General features: G+C 69.0%; 8 protein-coding genes across 8 annotated transcripts; 5 read left to right on the forward strand and 3 right to left on the reverse strand.

Moving 5' to 3' along the window:
- Positions 1 to 82: 82 nt before the first annotated feature.
- Positions 83 to 1,315, forward strand: MICPUCDRAFT_35499 (uncharacterized protein; the record flags this gene model as incomplete). The annotated part of the gene is made up of 2 exons (XM_003061846.1): positions 83 to 742; positions 914 to 1,315. The coding sequence occupies 2 exons, from the start codon at positions 83 to 85 to the stop codon at positions 1,175 to 1,177; spliced, it is 924 nt and encodes a 307-aa protein (XP_003061892.1). The 3' UTR covers positions 1,178 to 1,315.
- A 156-nt stretch (positions 1,316 to 1,471) lies between these two features.
- On the forward strand, positions 1,472 to 3,697 carry MICPUCDRAFT_51572 (uncharacterized protein; the record flags this gene model as incomplete). Its single annotated transcript, XM_003061847.1, has 1 exon — positions 1,472 to 3,697. The coding sequence occupies one exon, from the start codon at positions 1,472 to 1,474 to the stop codon at positions 3,695 to 3,697; it is 2,226 nt and encodes a 741-aa protein (XP_003061893.1).
- A 342-nt stretch (positions 3,698 to 4,039) lies between these two features.
- MICPUCDRAFT_51573 (uncharacterized protein) lies at positions 4,040 to 4,621 on the reverse strand (the record flags this gene model as incomplete). Its single annotated transcript, XM_003062059.1, has 1 exon — positions 4,040 to 4,621. The coding sequence occupies one exon, from the start codon at positions 4,619 to 4,621 to the stop codon at positions 4,040 to 4,042; it is 582 nt and encodes a 193-aa protein (XP_003062105.1).
- A 613-nt stretch (positions 4,622 to 5,234) lies between these two features.
- On the forward strand, positions 5,235 to 6,728 carry MICPUCDRAFT_69870 (voltage-gated ion channel superfamily; the record flags this gene model as incomplete). The annotated part of the gene is made up of 1 exon (XM_003061848.1): positions 5,235 to 6,728. One exon carries the CDS (start codon positions 5,235 to 5,237, stop codon positions 6,624 to 6,626), a length of 1,392 nt encoding a protein of 463 aa, XP_003061894.1. The 3' UTR covers positions 6,627 to 6,728.
- A 51-nt stretch (positions 6,729 to 6,779) lies between these two features.
- MICPUCDRAFT_41840 (uncharacterized protein) lies at positions 6,780 to 7,382 on the reverse strand (the record flags this gene model as incomplete). The annotated part of the gene is made up of 3 exons (XM_003062060.1): positions 6,780 to 6,904; positions 7,004 to 7,176; positions 7,345 to 7,382. 3 exons carry the CDS (start codon positions 7,380 to 7,382, stop codon positions 6,780 to 6,782), a joined length of 336 nt encoding a protein of 111 aa, XP_003062106.1.
- Positions 7,383 to 8,962: 1,580 nt separating this feature from the next.
- MICPUCDRAFT_51576 (uncharacterized protein) lies at positions 8,963 to 10,348 on the forward strand (the record flags this gene model as incomplete). Its single annotated transcript, XM_003061849.1, has 1 exon — positions 8,963 to 10,348. The coding sequence occupies one exon, from the start codon at positions 8,963 to 8,965 to the stop codon at positions 10,346 to 10,348; it is 1,386 nt and encodes a 461-aa protein (XP_003061895.1).
- Positions 10,349 to 10,598: 250 nt separating this feature from the next.
- On the forward strand, positions 10,599 to 11,910 carry MICPUCDRAFT_48369 (uncharacterized protein). Its single transcript, XM_003061850.1, has 2 exons — positions 10,599 to 10,912; positions 11,055 to 11,910. Exons 1-2 carry the CDS (start codon positions 10,609 to 10,611, stop codon positions 11,648 to 11,650), a joined length of 900 nt encoding a protein of 299 aa, XP_003061896.1. The 5' UTR covers positions 10,599 to 10,608; the 3' UTR covers positions 11,651 to 11,910.
- Positions 11,911 to 12,011: 101 nt separating this feature from the next.
- Positions 12,012 to 12,914, reverse strand: MICPUCDRAFT_51578 (uncharacterized protein; the record flags this gene model as incomplete). The annotated part of the gene is made up of 1 exon (XM_003062061.1): positions 12,012 to 12,914. The coding sequence occupies one exon, from the start codon at positions 12,912 to 12,914 to the stop codon at positions 12,012 to 12,014; it is 903 nt and encodes a 300-aa protein (XP_003062107.1).
- Between the last annotated feature and the right edge of the window lie 113 nt (positions 12,915 to 13,027).

A 13,027-nucleotide genomic window follows, 5' to 3' on the forward strand; every position in this document is an offset into this window, starting at 1 on the left:
CGCGAGGCTCCTCGCGAAGCCGCCGCCCGCGGCGACGGGCGCCGCCGCGACCCGCCGCCGCAACCCGCGCGCCGTCGCGACGATGATTCCGCGAGCGACCGCGACGACGACGGAATCGACCAAGCGCCCGGTCGTCAAGACCGTCTCCATCGGCGCGACGTTCGCCGCGCTCAAGAAGCGCGGCCAGTGCGCGTTCATCCCGTTCATATGCGCGGGCGACCCTAACCTCGACGCGACGGAGCGCGCGATCGCGATCCTGGACGACGAGGGCGCGGACGTCATCGAGCTCGGCGTGCCGTACAGCGATCCGCTCGCGGACGGTCCCACGATCGCGCAGGCGGCGACGCGCGCGCTGAACGCGGGGACGACGCTGGACAAGACGCTCGCGCTCCTCGCGCGCGTCTCGCCGACGACCAAAGCGCCGATCGTGCTCTTCACGTACTTCAACCCGATCTATCAGCGCGGGTTCGAGGCGTTCGTCGAGGCGGTGGCGGCCGCGGGCGCGAAAGGTCTCCTCGTGCCGGACATCCCGCTCGAGGAGACCCCGGAGCTCTCCGCCATCTGCGCGAAGAACGGCGTCGACCTCGTGCTGCTGTCCACGCCCACGACCCCGGAGGCGCGCATGACGAAGATCGCGGAGGCGTCCAACGGGTTCATCTACCTCGTCTCCGTGACGGGCGTCACGGGCGTTCGAACCAACGTCGAGAGCCGCGTGCAGGAGCTCGTGAGCGGTCTCAAAAAGGTCCGTTCTCACACTGGTTCCCATACGACCGCGTTCGCGTGGTGAACGCCGATCCTTAAGGACTTTTGCCGTCGTTTCTCTCCGCCCACCACCCCTCGCGTTCAATCCCCGCCCGCGGCGCCTTTCAACTCCGCTTCTGACGCCTTTGAACTCCACCCCGACGTCAAAAAGGTCACGGACAAGCCCGTCGCGGTCGGGTTCGGGATCTCGAAGAAGGAGCAGGCGGCGCAGGTCGTGGGGTGGGGAGCGGATGGCGTCATCGTCGGCAGCGCGCTCGTCAGGGCGCTGGGGGAGGCGCCCACGCCCGAGGAGGGGTTGGAGCGTCTGACCGCGTTGGCGAAGGAGTTGCGCGAGGGGAGCAACCGCGAGGGCGCCAAGCCGGCGGGGAAGAGCGGCGGCGCGTCGTTCTTCGACAGGATCATGGGGAAGGCGTGAGGTGAGCCGTTGGCGCGGGCGGGTCGCGGGTTCGCGGGTTCGAGGGTTCGCGGACGGGGCGGGGGCGACGCGCCGGAGCAAGGAGAGAGAATGGAGCGACGCCGACGCGTTTTAATAATTAAGGTGAATCACGCTTTTGATCGGCTCTTGCGATGAAAAATACCCTTTCAGAATTTATTTTGATCGAAACCCTCCCGCAAATTTCGATGGAATGTGGTCGGTCGACATCGAGCCGTTTCCTCGTCCGTTCGTCGATTCCGAGAGCGTCCGCGGCACAGCGCTTCCGCGCGCGCGATGGCGTCGTCCGCGCGCCGCGCGCCGCGGCAGGGCGCGCGCGCGCGCGCGAGCGCCGCCGCGAGCGCGCTGTGGAGGAGGGCGAAACGCGCGGCGCGAACGGCGCGGCGGACGCTGACGACGAGACGGACGTCGTCGCTGTCGACGCCCGAGCGGATCTCGAGGAACGACGTGAGCGACGACCTGCGAGACGACGACGACGACGAGAAGGCCGCCGCCGCCGCCGCCGCCGCCGCCGCGCGAACGTCCGAGCGCGCGTCGACGTCGTCGTCCGCGCGCGTGGGGTGCGGCGCGCTGCTCATGCGTCGGCGGCGCTCGAGGGCGAAGCGCGCGACCGCGACGGACGACGACGACGACGACGACGACGACGAATCTTCGTCGCGGACGACGAAGACGAAGAAGAAGACGACGACGCCGCCGAGCCCGGACAGCGTCCTCCGCGACGCGTTCGACCTGCGCGCGGACCTCGGCGACGCGACGCCGCCGTCCACGTCGTCGTCCTCGTCGGGCGGCGTGGAGAAGGGCGAAGTCCTTAAGGAACGGCGTTCACCACGCGAACGCGGTCGTATGGGGACCAGTGTGCTTCTCTCACCGCCGACGCCGCTCGTCACGCCCCCGGGGCTGTTCTCGGCGTCGCTCGAGGAGGAGATATTCCGGCTTCAAAAGCGCGCCGCGGGGCTGGAAGCGATCGCGATGAACCCGCTGTCGCCGTTCACGCCGGCGCCCGCGCCGAGGGGCGCGGCGGACGCGGACGCGGACGCGGACGCGGAAGAGGACGCGCCGCCGACGCCGCCGCCGTCGCCGCCGCCGGCGGAATCGTGCGGAAGCCGCGGCGGAGCGATGGCGTGCGTCGCGTCGCGATCCGGCGGCGTCGGACGCGGCGTCGCGTCGCCCGCGCCCGCGTCCACGGCGGCGTCCGCGGCGTCGAGGGCGAGCGCGAGGGCGATATACGCGGACTCGTCTTCGTCGGACGAGGAGGATGAAATGCTGGACGAAACCGAGGAAGACGCGCGCTCGTGGCGGCGCGCGTCGGAGACGGCGACGCCGCCGATCGCGGCCGACGGCGGGATGACGCTCGCGAACTCGATCAAACCCACGCTGGACCTCACGAAGGTCACCCCGTCCGACGTCGACTTGACCGGGTTCACGACGTACGACGGGCTCCCGGCGACGCCGAAGAGCGCGCGGCGGGCGGCGATTTACGCGCGGTGGAACGCGCCGGCGACGGCGGAGCGCCGGCTGACTAAGTGCTCGTACGAGGAGGAGGGCGGCGACGACGAGAGCGAGAGCGAGAGCGACGACGACGACGAGCCGCCGCCGCCGCCGCCTCCTTTGGACGATTCGGACGACGACGATTCGGACGACGAAGCGTCGTCGCCGCCGCCGCCGCCGCCGCCGGAACCGGAACCGCCGAACGCGGCGCCGCCGCGCACCGCGGTAAAGGCGTCGCTGCGCGCGCTGAAATCCCGCGCGCGGCCGGCGAAACGATTCGCGGCGGCGGCGCCGAACTCGAAGCCGCCGAGCGAGCCCGCGGACCTCCCCGACAAGGAGAACTCGTCGCCGTTCCACGGCCGCCGCGCGAACGCGCCGGCGAAGGCGTCGTCGTCGTCGTCGACGACGACGCGCGATTCTTTCGCGTCGTTCGCGTCGTTCGCGGACGCGCGGACGCCGCTCGGGGAGAAGAAGTTCGTCTTGCACTCCAGAGACGTCGCGCGCAGGTACCTGGACACCGCGGACTCGCGCGGCGGAAGGAGCGGCGGCGGCGGCGGCGGCGGAAAAGTTCTTAAGGAACGGCGTTCACAACGCGAACGGGATCGTATGGGGACCAGTGTAGAGAACGGCGGCGCGAGCGCCGGGAGGAGCGAAAGAGACGATCGCCGGACGCCTCGGACGCCGCGCCGCGTCGCGTCGAGCGGCGACGGCGACCGCGACGACGAGATGCGGACGTTCGCGACGATCGAGCGGCTCGTGTCGGCGGGGAGGCGCGGCTCGAGCTCGAGCTCGAGCGTCGTTTGGGACGCTTCGCCGAGCTCCTCGAGCTCGAGCGGTCGATGTACCGCGGGTTCCGGGTACTTTAGGCGGCCTCCGCGTCGGTTCGAATCGTCGGTTCGAAACGTCGGGGACGAGCGCGCGCGGTTGCTCGACGACGGGAGAGCGAGGGAGACCTCGAAAGCGTTCGACCCCGCGCTCGCGCGCGCGACGCTCAGCGCGCGACGACAGATCTGACGCGACGCGTCGACCGACGTCATCAGTGCCATCATTTGTCGTCGCGCGTCTGGTACCATATTTATTTTAGACTACACGTGGTTAACAACTTAAGCGAGTCACCGCGTCTTCCTCGACCCTCCCCGTCCTCCTCCTCGCGCGCCGACGTGCGCGTGGTCGCTCTCTCGATCGCTCTCGCTCTCGCTCTCGAACGCGGCGAACCGCTCCCCGCGTTTACCCCCCCCGCCCGCCGCTCGAACGACGCGAACGATCAGCGGCCCGACCACCCCCTCGCACAGCGCCACCGACGCCGCCGCTGATGACCATGTGAAAAGTTCAACGGTCAGTCGAAAGGGGACGCGATCAAATGTTGAAACCGGGCGATGGGTGAAAAACGCAAACGTTCGCATCAGATAGTGGTACACAGAACGCACCCGACAGCAGCGTCCACGGCGTCACCGCCACCGCGCCCGCCTCCCAGCTCTGCCCGTGCGGCGCCGCGAGCCACCGCCCCAGCGGCCACACCGCGTTCCGCTGCACCTCGAACAGCGGCTCGTCCCCGCTCCACAGCGCGAGGACGACGCCGACGCCGAAGACGCCCTTCGCGACGTGGAGGTAGTGCGAGAGGAACATGGCGCGGCGCAGCGCGGGCGTCTGCGCGCGCGTCAGCGCGCGCTCCTTGTCGCGGAGCAGCCGCTCGCGCGCGTGCGCGACGGAGACGAACGGACGCGCGCGGTCGGGGTCGGACGGCGCGGCCGCCGCGGCGGCGGCGGCCGCGGCCGCGCGCGGCGACGCGCTCCCGCGCGCGATGGAGCGACGCAGCGCGATGATGTCCTGTTGTAAGAGCCAGGCGTGGCCGGTGCCGCGCGCGTGCGAGATCCAGTGCTTGCACGCGTCGAGGAGGACGAACACCGCGAGGATGGCGATCGCGGACGTCGCGGACATGACGACGACGACGACGACGACGACGACGACGACGACGACGACGACGGCGAACCGCGGCGAACCCGGCGTCGTCCCGCGGCGCGGCGCGGCGCGGAGTGGCCCCCCGTCACGGGTATAACGGGGCGCTGAGAAAATAATAATAACACCCTGATAACAATTCGAATCGTCGCCCCCTTCATCACTTCTTCGCGCGCGCGCCGCGATGACGACCCCCGGCGGCGACTCGATCCCGCTCCTGGTGCGCTCCAACACGTCGAAGAAGGCGGAGGAGCGCGGCGACGCCGACCGCGGCGACGTCGACGAGGAGATGGCGGCGCGGTCGTCTATGCGCCCGAGCGAGTTTCGGTACGAGTCCGGCGGAAAGCCCCTCAAGGTGGAGATGAAGCGCGCGGCGTCGATGCGCTCGCGGTACCAGCGCGGCGGCGGCGGCGGCGGCGACGACGACGGCGGCGGCGACGACGACGACGACTCGAGAGGCGCGTTCGCGATCGACGAGCGCGAGAGGCGGAGACGCGCGCGGCGGCGACGTCGCGCCGAGCGCGAATGCTGCGCGCACAGGGAAGACGACGACGGGAGACCGTGGACGGTATGCGGCGTCCCCGTCGCGTCGCTGATGCTCCCGGCGTTCGTCGTCTACCTCGTCGTCTTCTACGTCGTGTTCCGGCACGGGTTCGACGCGGAGTCGGAGCCGTTGTGGCAGAGCACGACGAACGTGGCGTACTTCATCGTGTGCACCGTCCTCACGATCGGCTACGGGGACGTGAGACCTTCGTCGACCGACGGCAAGATCGTCACCATCGCGTTCATCCTCGCGGCGTGCGCGATCGCCGCCGCGTGCGCGGGGTACTTCGCGGAGTACGTCCTCCGCCATCAGAGCGAGATGGCGATGAAGTTGGATCGCGCGAGGCGCGCGGAGATCGATACGCAGTTGCGAAAGTTGAAGACAAACGTGGAGCGATCTCGGAGCGCTCGCGCCGGCGGCGGCGCCGGCGGGACGTCGCGAAAGCCCGCGCAACACGTCATCGAGTTGATCGACCCGAACGGCGGCTCGAGCGACTCGAGCGACGGGTACTCGTCGTTCAGCGGCTCCGAGGACGACGACGATTCCTGTTTCGCGTGTCGCGACGTCGTCGAAAACGTCGCCGACGAGATTAAGCGCGTCTGGAAGTACCTCAGAAACCAGCGTCTGATCCTCGCCGCGCTCGTCCTCGCGGGCTTCGCGACGTTCGGCGCGCTCGTCATGAACGCGATCGAGGACGACTGGGGGTACGTCAACAGCGCGTACTGGGCGGTCGCGACGCTCACCGGAGTCGGCTACGGCGACTACGCGCCGACGGACAAAACCGGGCGGCTGTTCACGTGCGTTCCCGCACTGGTTCCCATACGACCGCGTTCGCGTGGTGAACGCCGTTCCTTAAGGACTTTGCCCGGCGTCTCTCTCCGCCCAGGGTCCATCGCTTTCAAACCCCGCCCTCGACGCCTTTCAACTCCATCTGACGCCTTTCAACTCCACCCCGACGTCGCTTCGTATGGAACAACCCTAAGGATATTCTACGCCGTCGCGGGCGTCGCGTTCGTCGCGTGGGCGCTGTGCGAGGTGTTTGAAGTCTACGCCTCCGCGGCGATGCGCGCCAAGGCGAACGAGAGGTTGAACCGCGTCCAGTTGAGCCCGGCGGTGTTGAAAGCGATGGGCGGCGCCAAAGGGTACGTCTCCGAGTTTGACTTCACGAAGGCGATGCTCCTCGCGATGACTCGCTCGACGAAGGAAGACTTCGATTCGATCGCCGCGCGGTACGAAGAGCTCGACGCGAACGGCGACGGGAGCTTATCGTTCCGCGACATCGACGGGAAGGAGGACGGCGCGCACGAGGATCACGGCATGACGTGGGGGGCGGGCGCGCCGGCGCCGGCGGCGGAGGCGACGGATTGGAGGGAAAAGGTCGTCGGAGAGCCAGGGCAGCCGCGCGCGCGGTTGGCTCCCTCGGCGAGCCGCCGGGAGCGATGACGCGCGACGCGACGGCGCGGTGCGGTATCGGTATCAGCGTCCGTGTGTATCATAGCCGGACTGTATGTAAAAAGCAGGCACTTAGACAAGGTATCAAAGACCAAACACTCGAGACGTCGTCTCTTTTTTTTTTCTCTCTCTCTCGACTCTCGCTCACGCGGCGGCGGCGGTCGCCGCGGAGTCCTCTTCGACGATCTCCGTTCCCCCGGTGTCGAACGTCAAGCGCTTCGTCGGCGGCGCCGCGGGCAGCGCCGCGTACTCGCCGCCGCCGCCGCCGCCTGCGAGTGGTCGAGGGAAAACGCTCGTCAGTCGCTCGCGCGCGCGGTAACGGCGAACATCACGGAGCGTACGGGGAGCGGTCTATCTAGCAGTCTCACCGCCGTAGTCGGTGTACCCGCGCGCGCCGTCGATGCGTTTCTTCCGTTCGCCCTGACACCCCGCCGCGGCTTCGATGAACAGCGGCAGCGTCGTGACGAGTAAGATCCAGTGCACGGCGGCGAAGAAGGTCCAGAACGACCACCCCTCGTAGTCCTCGAACGTCCCTCGGTCGCTGCGAGCGGTCGAGGGAAGACACGTGTCAGTCGCGCGATCATATCATTGGTGGATAATATTCCCACGTGTTAAAACGTGAGGTTCACAGCGCGCGAAAGAACGCCTTAAGAAACGACGCGCGACGCGAACGCGAGGACGTATGGAAATCAGTCAGGTCAGGTCTCACCCGTAGCTCGGCGCGTCCGAGATGGCGCGGCGAATCATGGCCAGGACGAGGAACCACGCGCACTCGCCGAAGAGGAACTGCGTCACGCCCAGGAACACGGCCAGCGCGGAGGAGAGCCACCGCCCGGCGCTGGCGTAGCAGTACGTCCGCGTCACGACGACGACCTTCAGGAGGCCGCACCAGAGAAAGAGTATGGCGAACGCGCGGATGATCTCGAGCCACACGACTCTGTCCTGAGGGTCGTTCCATACAAGCGAACGTCGGGGTGGAGTTGAAAGGCGTCAGGTGGAGTTGAAAGGCGTCGTGGGCGGGGATTGAAAGCGAGGGGTGGGCGGAGAGATGCGCCGGGCAAAGTCCTTAAGGATCGGCGTCCACCTCGCCGACGCGGTCGTATGGGAACCAGTGTATAGAACGCACCTGACCCCACACGTGCGCGAAAAATTCGGACACGTTTCGCGTGCACCCGGGCTGCAAGAGCGCGCTCTCGTCCTCCGGGACGTCCAAGTACGCGTCGCTGACGGTGTCCCACCACTTCTTGATCGTGTCGAACGACGCGACGCCGGCTTCGAGGCGGCCTGTTGAAACAAACACCAGTCCATTCAGTTTGTCGATCGGATCGAAACCGTACCGAGCGAAAAAAAAACAAAAAAAAACAAAAAAACCACCGACGCGCCTTGCGCCTCGGTGGCCGCGTCCGTGAAGCAGACCGCCCACAGGCCCGCGCGCGAGATGAACGGCAGCGCGCCGCCGCTCGGGACGATCCAGTGGTCGCTCACGATCGCGGTGAGCGCGAACGCGCGGATGGTAGGGTCGGGGACGGGACGGAACGAGCGCGCGGGGTGAGAAGGAAGGAAGGAAGCGCGACTCTTGGAACAAGGGAAACCAAAAGTCGGAAGGAAGGTGCGTTGAAAGGGCGGCTCGACGCGTCGGCAACCCTACAGCCCGACGAGATCCGCGATGAGCCACAGCACGTATAGGTGAAAGACCCCGATCGCGCGCGCCCAGGTGATGCGCGCGACGTCCTCGGACGCGTCGTCGCCGACTTTGCCGCCGACGGACGACGCGCGCAGCAGCTTCGCCGGGGAGGACGACGAGCGCGCGGGCGTGGTCGCCATGACGCGCGGCGGTCTCTCTGTCGCGGGGTGGGGGGAGGAGGGGGAGGGCGGTGAGCGCGCGCGCGACGGCGGGCGGCGGGCGGCGGGCGGCGAGGACGGAGGGAGAGAGAAACCGGTCGTGGCGCGGCGCGCGCGCGCGAGAGAGCGGCGAGAGTGTGATAGAAGTCGCGGCGGCGCGGTCGCGGTGCCGCGCTCGCCTCGATCGGCGACGCGACGCGCGCGAGCGGAGCGGCGGGGCGGCGGGGCGGCGGGCGGCGACGGCGCGGCGGGCGCGCGCGGCGGCGAAGTGACGCGCGCGCGGCGGCGGCGACGACGACGCGGCGAGCGTCGTAGGTCGGGCGGCGTCCGAGCCCGCCTCGCGTCGTCCGAGGGAAAAGCTGCGAGCGCGGCGTGCGGCCGCGCGCTCGAGGTGCGCTTTTCGCCGCCTGGCGCGCGCGCGTCGGGGCGGCACTTCGAGACGCGCGCGCGAGGGCGCCGCGCCTCTCGCGGTCGCGTCCGTCGTCATGCAGAAGACGCGCGCGCTCGCCGCGCCGAAGGAAATGCGCGTCGGGTCGCTCCTCTGCGCGGCGCTCTCTCCGCACGACGACGGCGCCACCATCGTCGTCGGCGGCGAGCGCGCGACCGCGCTCGTCTTCGACCTCCGCGCGCCGTCCTCGCGCGTCACGGCGCACGCTCTGAGCGCGTCCACCGGGTGCTTCGACGCCGACGACGCGGTGAACGCGGTGGCGTTCAACCCGACGCGACCGCACGCGCTGTACTGCGCGTCGGGCGCGCGCGTCGACGCGTGGGACCTTCGCGCGCTGCCGTCGACGACGACGACGACGAGATCGAAATCGAAATCGAAATCGACATCACCGTCGTCCGGCGGCGGCGGCTCGGCCCTGGGGTCGCCGCTGCATCGCTACGCGTTCAACGCCGACGAGATCAACTCCATCGTCATCGACGCCAAGGGCGGCGCCATGGCGTGCGCGGACGACGCCGGCGAGGTGGTCGCCGTCGACGTCTCGTCGCCTTCGAGCGTCGACGGGAAACTTCTCAAGCGATTACGCGTCGGCGGTCACTCCAACATCGCCTCCGGCGCGTGCTTCCGCGAGCACAAGCCGTGGGACGTCGTCAGCGGCGGGCTCGACTGCGCGATCGTGAAGTGGGATCGAAGCCGCGCGAGCGCGGTGGCGAGCTGGAGGGTGAGCGACCTCGCCGCGGAGGACGACGCGGCAGCGGCGGCGGACGACGACGACGACGCGGCGGCGGCGGCGGCGTCGACGTCGAACGCGATGAACCCGCCGATGGTGCACGCGGTCGCGGTCGCGTCCGCGGTCGAATGCGGCGCCGCGCTCGACCCGCGCGCGAGACGGCTGGTCGCCGCCGCGTGCGGGGACGGGACCGTCGCGCTCGTGGACGTGGACCTTCCGGCGGCGGCGGCGCGAGGGGCCGGCGGAGGGAAGGGGAAGTCCAAGCGCGGCGGCGCGGGCGGCGGCGGCGACGCGAGCGGCGGTAACGGCGGCGGCGCGTTCGGCGGCGCGAGGAGGGCGGTGTTCTTGGGACGCCGCGGTGGCGGGCACGCGTCCGCGTGCACCGCGGTGCGTTTCCCCGGGCGCTTCGACGGCGCCAGGGTGCTCTCGGGCGGGAACGACGGCGTCGTGAAGCTGTGGGACTGGCGCGTCGCCGCGGGGATGGCCGACTCGGGTGCCGACTCGGGTGCCGACGCGGGTGCCGACGCCGCGCCCGCACCGCCCGCGGCGACCGGTCTCGTGTGCGAGACCGCGCACGGGCGGAAGGTGAACGCGTTGACGTGCCGCGGCGCCGACGCCGGCGGCGGCGGCGGCGGCGATTGGCTCTTCGTGTGCGACACCTCCTCGCGTCTCTCCGCGTACGCCCTGCGCGGATAGTACACGTAGGGCTAGCGATCATCATCATATCATAGCACCTAGTAGCGAAGAAGAGAAGAGTCGTGACATCTGTCATCACGACGCGCGAGCTACCCTGGTACGCGCGCGGTCCTCGCGTGACCACCACCGAAGAAAAATATCGCGCTCGCTTCGTCTGTCTGGTGCAAGCTGTCCAGTCGTTCGCCACGTGGACGCCCGGCTCGTTGACCAGCACTCGTTCGCGCGCGAAGGCGGCATCCGCCTCGGTCCGCGCGCCCACCATGTCCGCGTTCACGACGACCCTCCTCCGCGCGCCGCTCGCGCCGGCCGTCCGCGTCCGCGTCCGCGCGACGCGCCGCGCGTCGCGCGTCGCCCGCGGACGCGCCGCGACGATCGCGCCGCGCGCGGGACCCGACGGGATCGACCGCGACGACGAGCTCAACACGGGCGTCCTGTACGAGCGCATGAAGAAGCTCATGGAGACGGAGAAGGAAGAGACGGACGCCGCGGTCGACGCCGCGATCGAGCGGCAGCAGGCGATCGAGGCGGGGATCCGCGGCGACGCCGCGGAGCGCGAGATCAAACGTGCGCGCCGTTCCCGACCCGCGCGTCGCGGACGTTGGCATCTTTTTCGTTTTTTTCGCGCCTGGCGCGGCATTTCAAACCGGTCGCCGATCGGATCTCGCCGTCTGACGCCCCGCCCCCGCGCGCTCCCTCGACCTCGCAGCCGGCGACCACGACCAGCTGATCGAGCACCTCCTCAGCACGCCCATGGAGGCGATGGACTACGAGACCGTGCGATGCGGCCCGCTCATGACGCCGGAGTTTCGAGCGCATCTCACGGAACGCATCCGCGAAGCCGCCGCGCGGGGGCCCCTCGGCGACGACGTCCTGTGCGAACTCCAAGCCCTCGAGAAGTGGACGATCGTCGCGAGGGAGCGCCAGGAAGAGCGCGACGACGCGCTTCGCCGCCGCGCGAGGAACGCGGCCGGAGCCTCTTCCGCGAGCGACGCGAACGTCTGGACGCCCGCGGATCAGGCGATGGTCGACGGCGGCGACGCGTTCGGGCCCGCGGGTCCGACGCCCGTCAGAACCGTCGGGGATAAGTTCCGGATCATCATGGCCGCGGCTTCGAACGGCGTGGACGATCTGCGCGGCGCGATCGTGCAGCTCGCGCGCTCCGGGGAGATCGACGACGCGCTCGTCGCGATTCTGCAAGGGAACGCGGCGAGCGCGGAGGAGGAGGGGGACGCGGGCAGGGCGAAATTCATGCGGAAAGTCGCGGAGGCGTGCCTGCGCGAGAAGGAAGCCGCGGGGTGGTGATGCCGACGTGGCGTGGCGTGGAGGGGGCGGGCGGACGTGATTGGTTCGTTCGGGCACCCTGTGATTCATTTCCTTCGCTTATGTGGTGGATTATGATTGGTGGATTATGAGTGGTGGACTTATGACGACGACGACGACGACGACGACGAAAAGACGACGGCGACGACGACGGCGACGACGCGTGCGTGTGTAAACTACGATGTACGAACGTGTAGAACGTGTATGCTGCTTGAATGTAACGATGACGAGTCATTCCAAACACGTCGTCGTGTGCTCTCGTTCGAACCTTCGTAGTGCCTTCGTAGTGCCTTCGTTCGTTCATCCTTAGCGCGTCGTTCGCGGCTTCGTTCGACTCGCGAGACTACCACTCCTCCGCCTCGTTTTCATCGTCCACCTCGGTGTCCTCGAGCTCGTCCACCTCCTCGTCTTCTGCGAATTCGTCGCCGACGTCGTCGACGCCCTCCTCGTCGACTTCCTCCTCGTCGTCCTCGTCTTCCGAGTCCGAATGCCACTCCGGAGCGCCGGCGCTGACCGCCCACGCGCAGAGCTCCGCGTGGTTGTGCCGCGACCCGAGCTTCAAGACGCGCTCGTCCCACTCGCACCCGTTCTCGTGCAGCCATTTCAAACACTCGAGGTTCCCATTCGCCGCGGCGCCCGCGGCCACGCGCGGGCCCCAGGGACACGGCGGATCTCGCGCGCGCAGAAACTTTAAAACGTCGAGGTGACCTACCTCGGCGGCGACTTCGCACGCGCTCATCTCCAGCGGACACCCTCGGTCGATCACCCACTGGAGGACGTCGAGTTTCGCGCCTTGCGCGGCTCCATCGCACGTATCGAGATCCCACGGGATTCCGTTCTCGCGCGCGAACGCGAGGACGTCAAGCGCGCCATGGAAGGCGGCGTTGCCGCAGATAGTCGCGTCTACCTTTAGGCCGTTCGATAGGGCCCACGCGAGCAAAGGCACGGAGGTCACGAAGTCGTACACGGAGAACTTGCCGCACGTAGGGCATCCTTCGGGGCGCGAGCGCCCATCGCCGTGGTAGCGGTCCCCGGACTCGATCATCATCTCGCGCGCGCCTCGGCACGTGCGGCCGAAGAGCGTCAGGGCGGTGGTCGGGAGCGCTTTCAGTATCTTTTCCTCGAGCAGCTCTCGAGGAAGGCGGTCGAGGAACGGCCCGAGCGAGAGGCTGTCGCCGCGGGAGCCGCAGATCGTCATCCGCGAGAGCGACGGCGGCGGCGACGACGGCGTCGTCGCCGGCGGCATGCGCGCGATCGGCGAAGAGCAGGGAGCGGGATGAGGCGGGCGGGCGGCGCGCGGGCGAGGTTTGAACTCGTCGCGTTTTCCGAGGCTCACGTGGAAGAAGTCTTGCACGCTCA

The sequence above is a fragment of the Micromonas pusilla genome, assembly GCF_000151265.4.
Source record: "Micromonas pusilla CCMP1545 genomic scaffold MICPUCscaffold_11, whole genome shotgun sequence".
In the NCBI taxonomy this organism is placed as follows: Eukaryota; Viridiplantae; Chlorophyta; class Mamiellophyceae; order Mamiellales; family Mamiellaceae; genus Micromonas; species Micromonas pusilla.

Bases quoted from the DNA above. Each gene is read 5' to 3' on its own strand.
- MICPUCDRAFT_48369 (XM_003061850.1), top strand. From the start codon at position 10,609: ATGTCCGCGTTCACGACGACCCTCCTCCGCGCGCCGCTCGCGCCGGCC. The intron at 10,913-11,054 runs GTGCGCGCCGTT...TCGACCTCGCAG, and splicing joins CGCGGAGCGCGAGATCAAAC to CCGGCGACCACGACCAGCTG.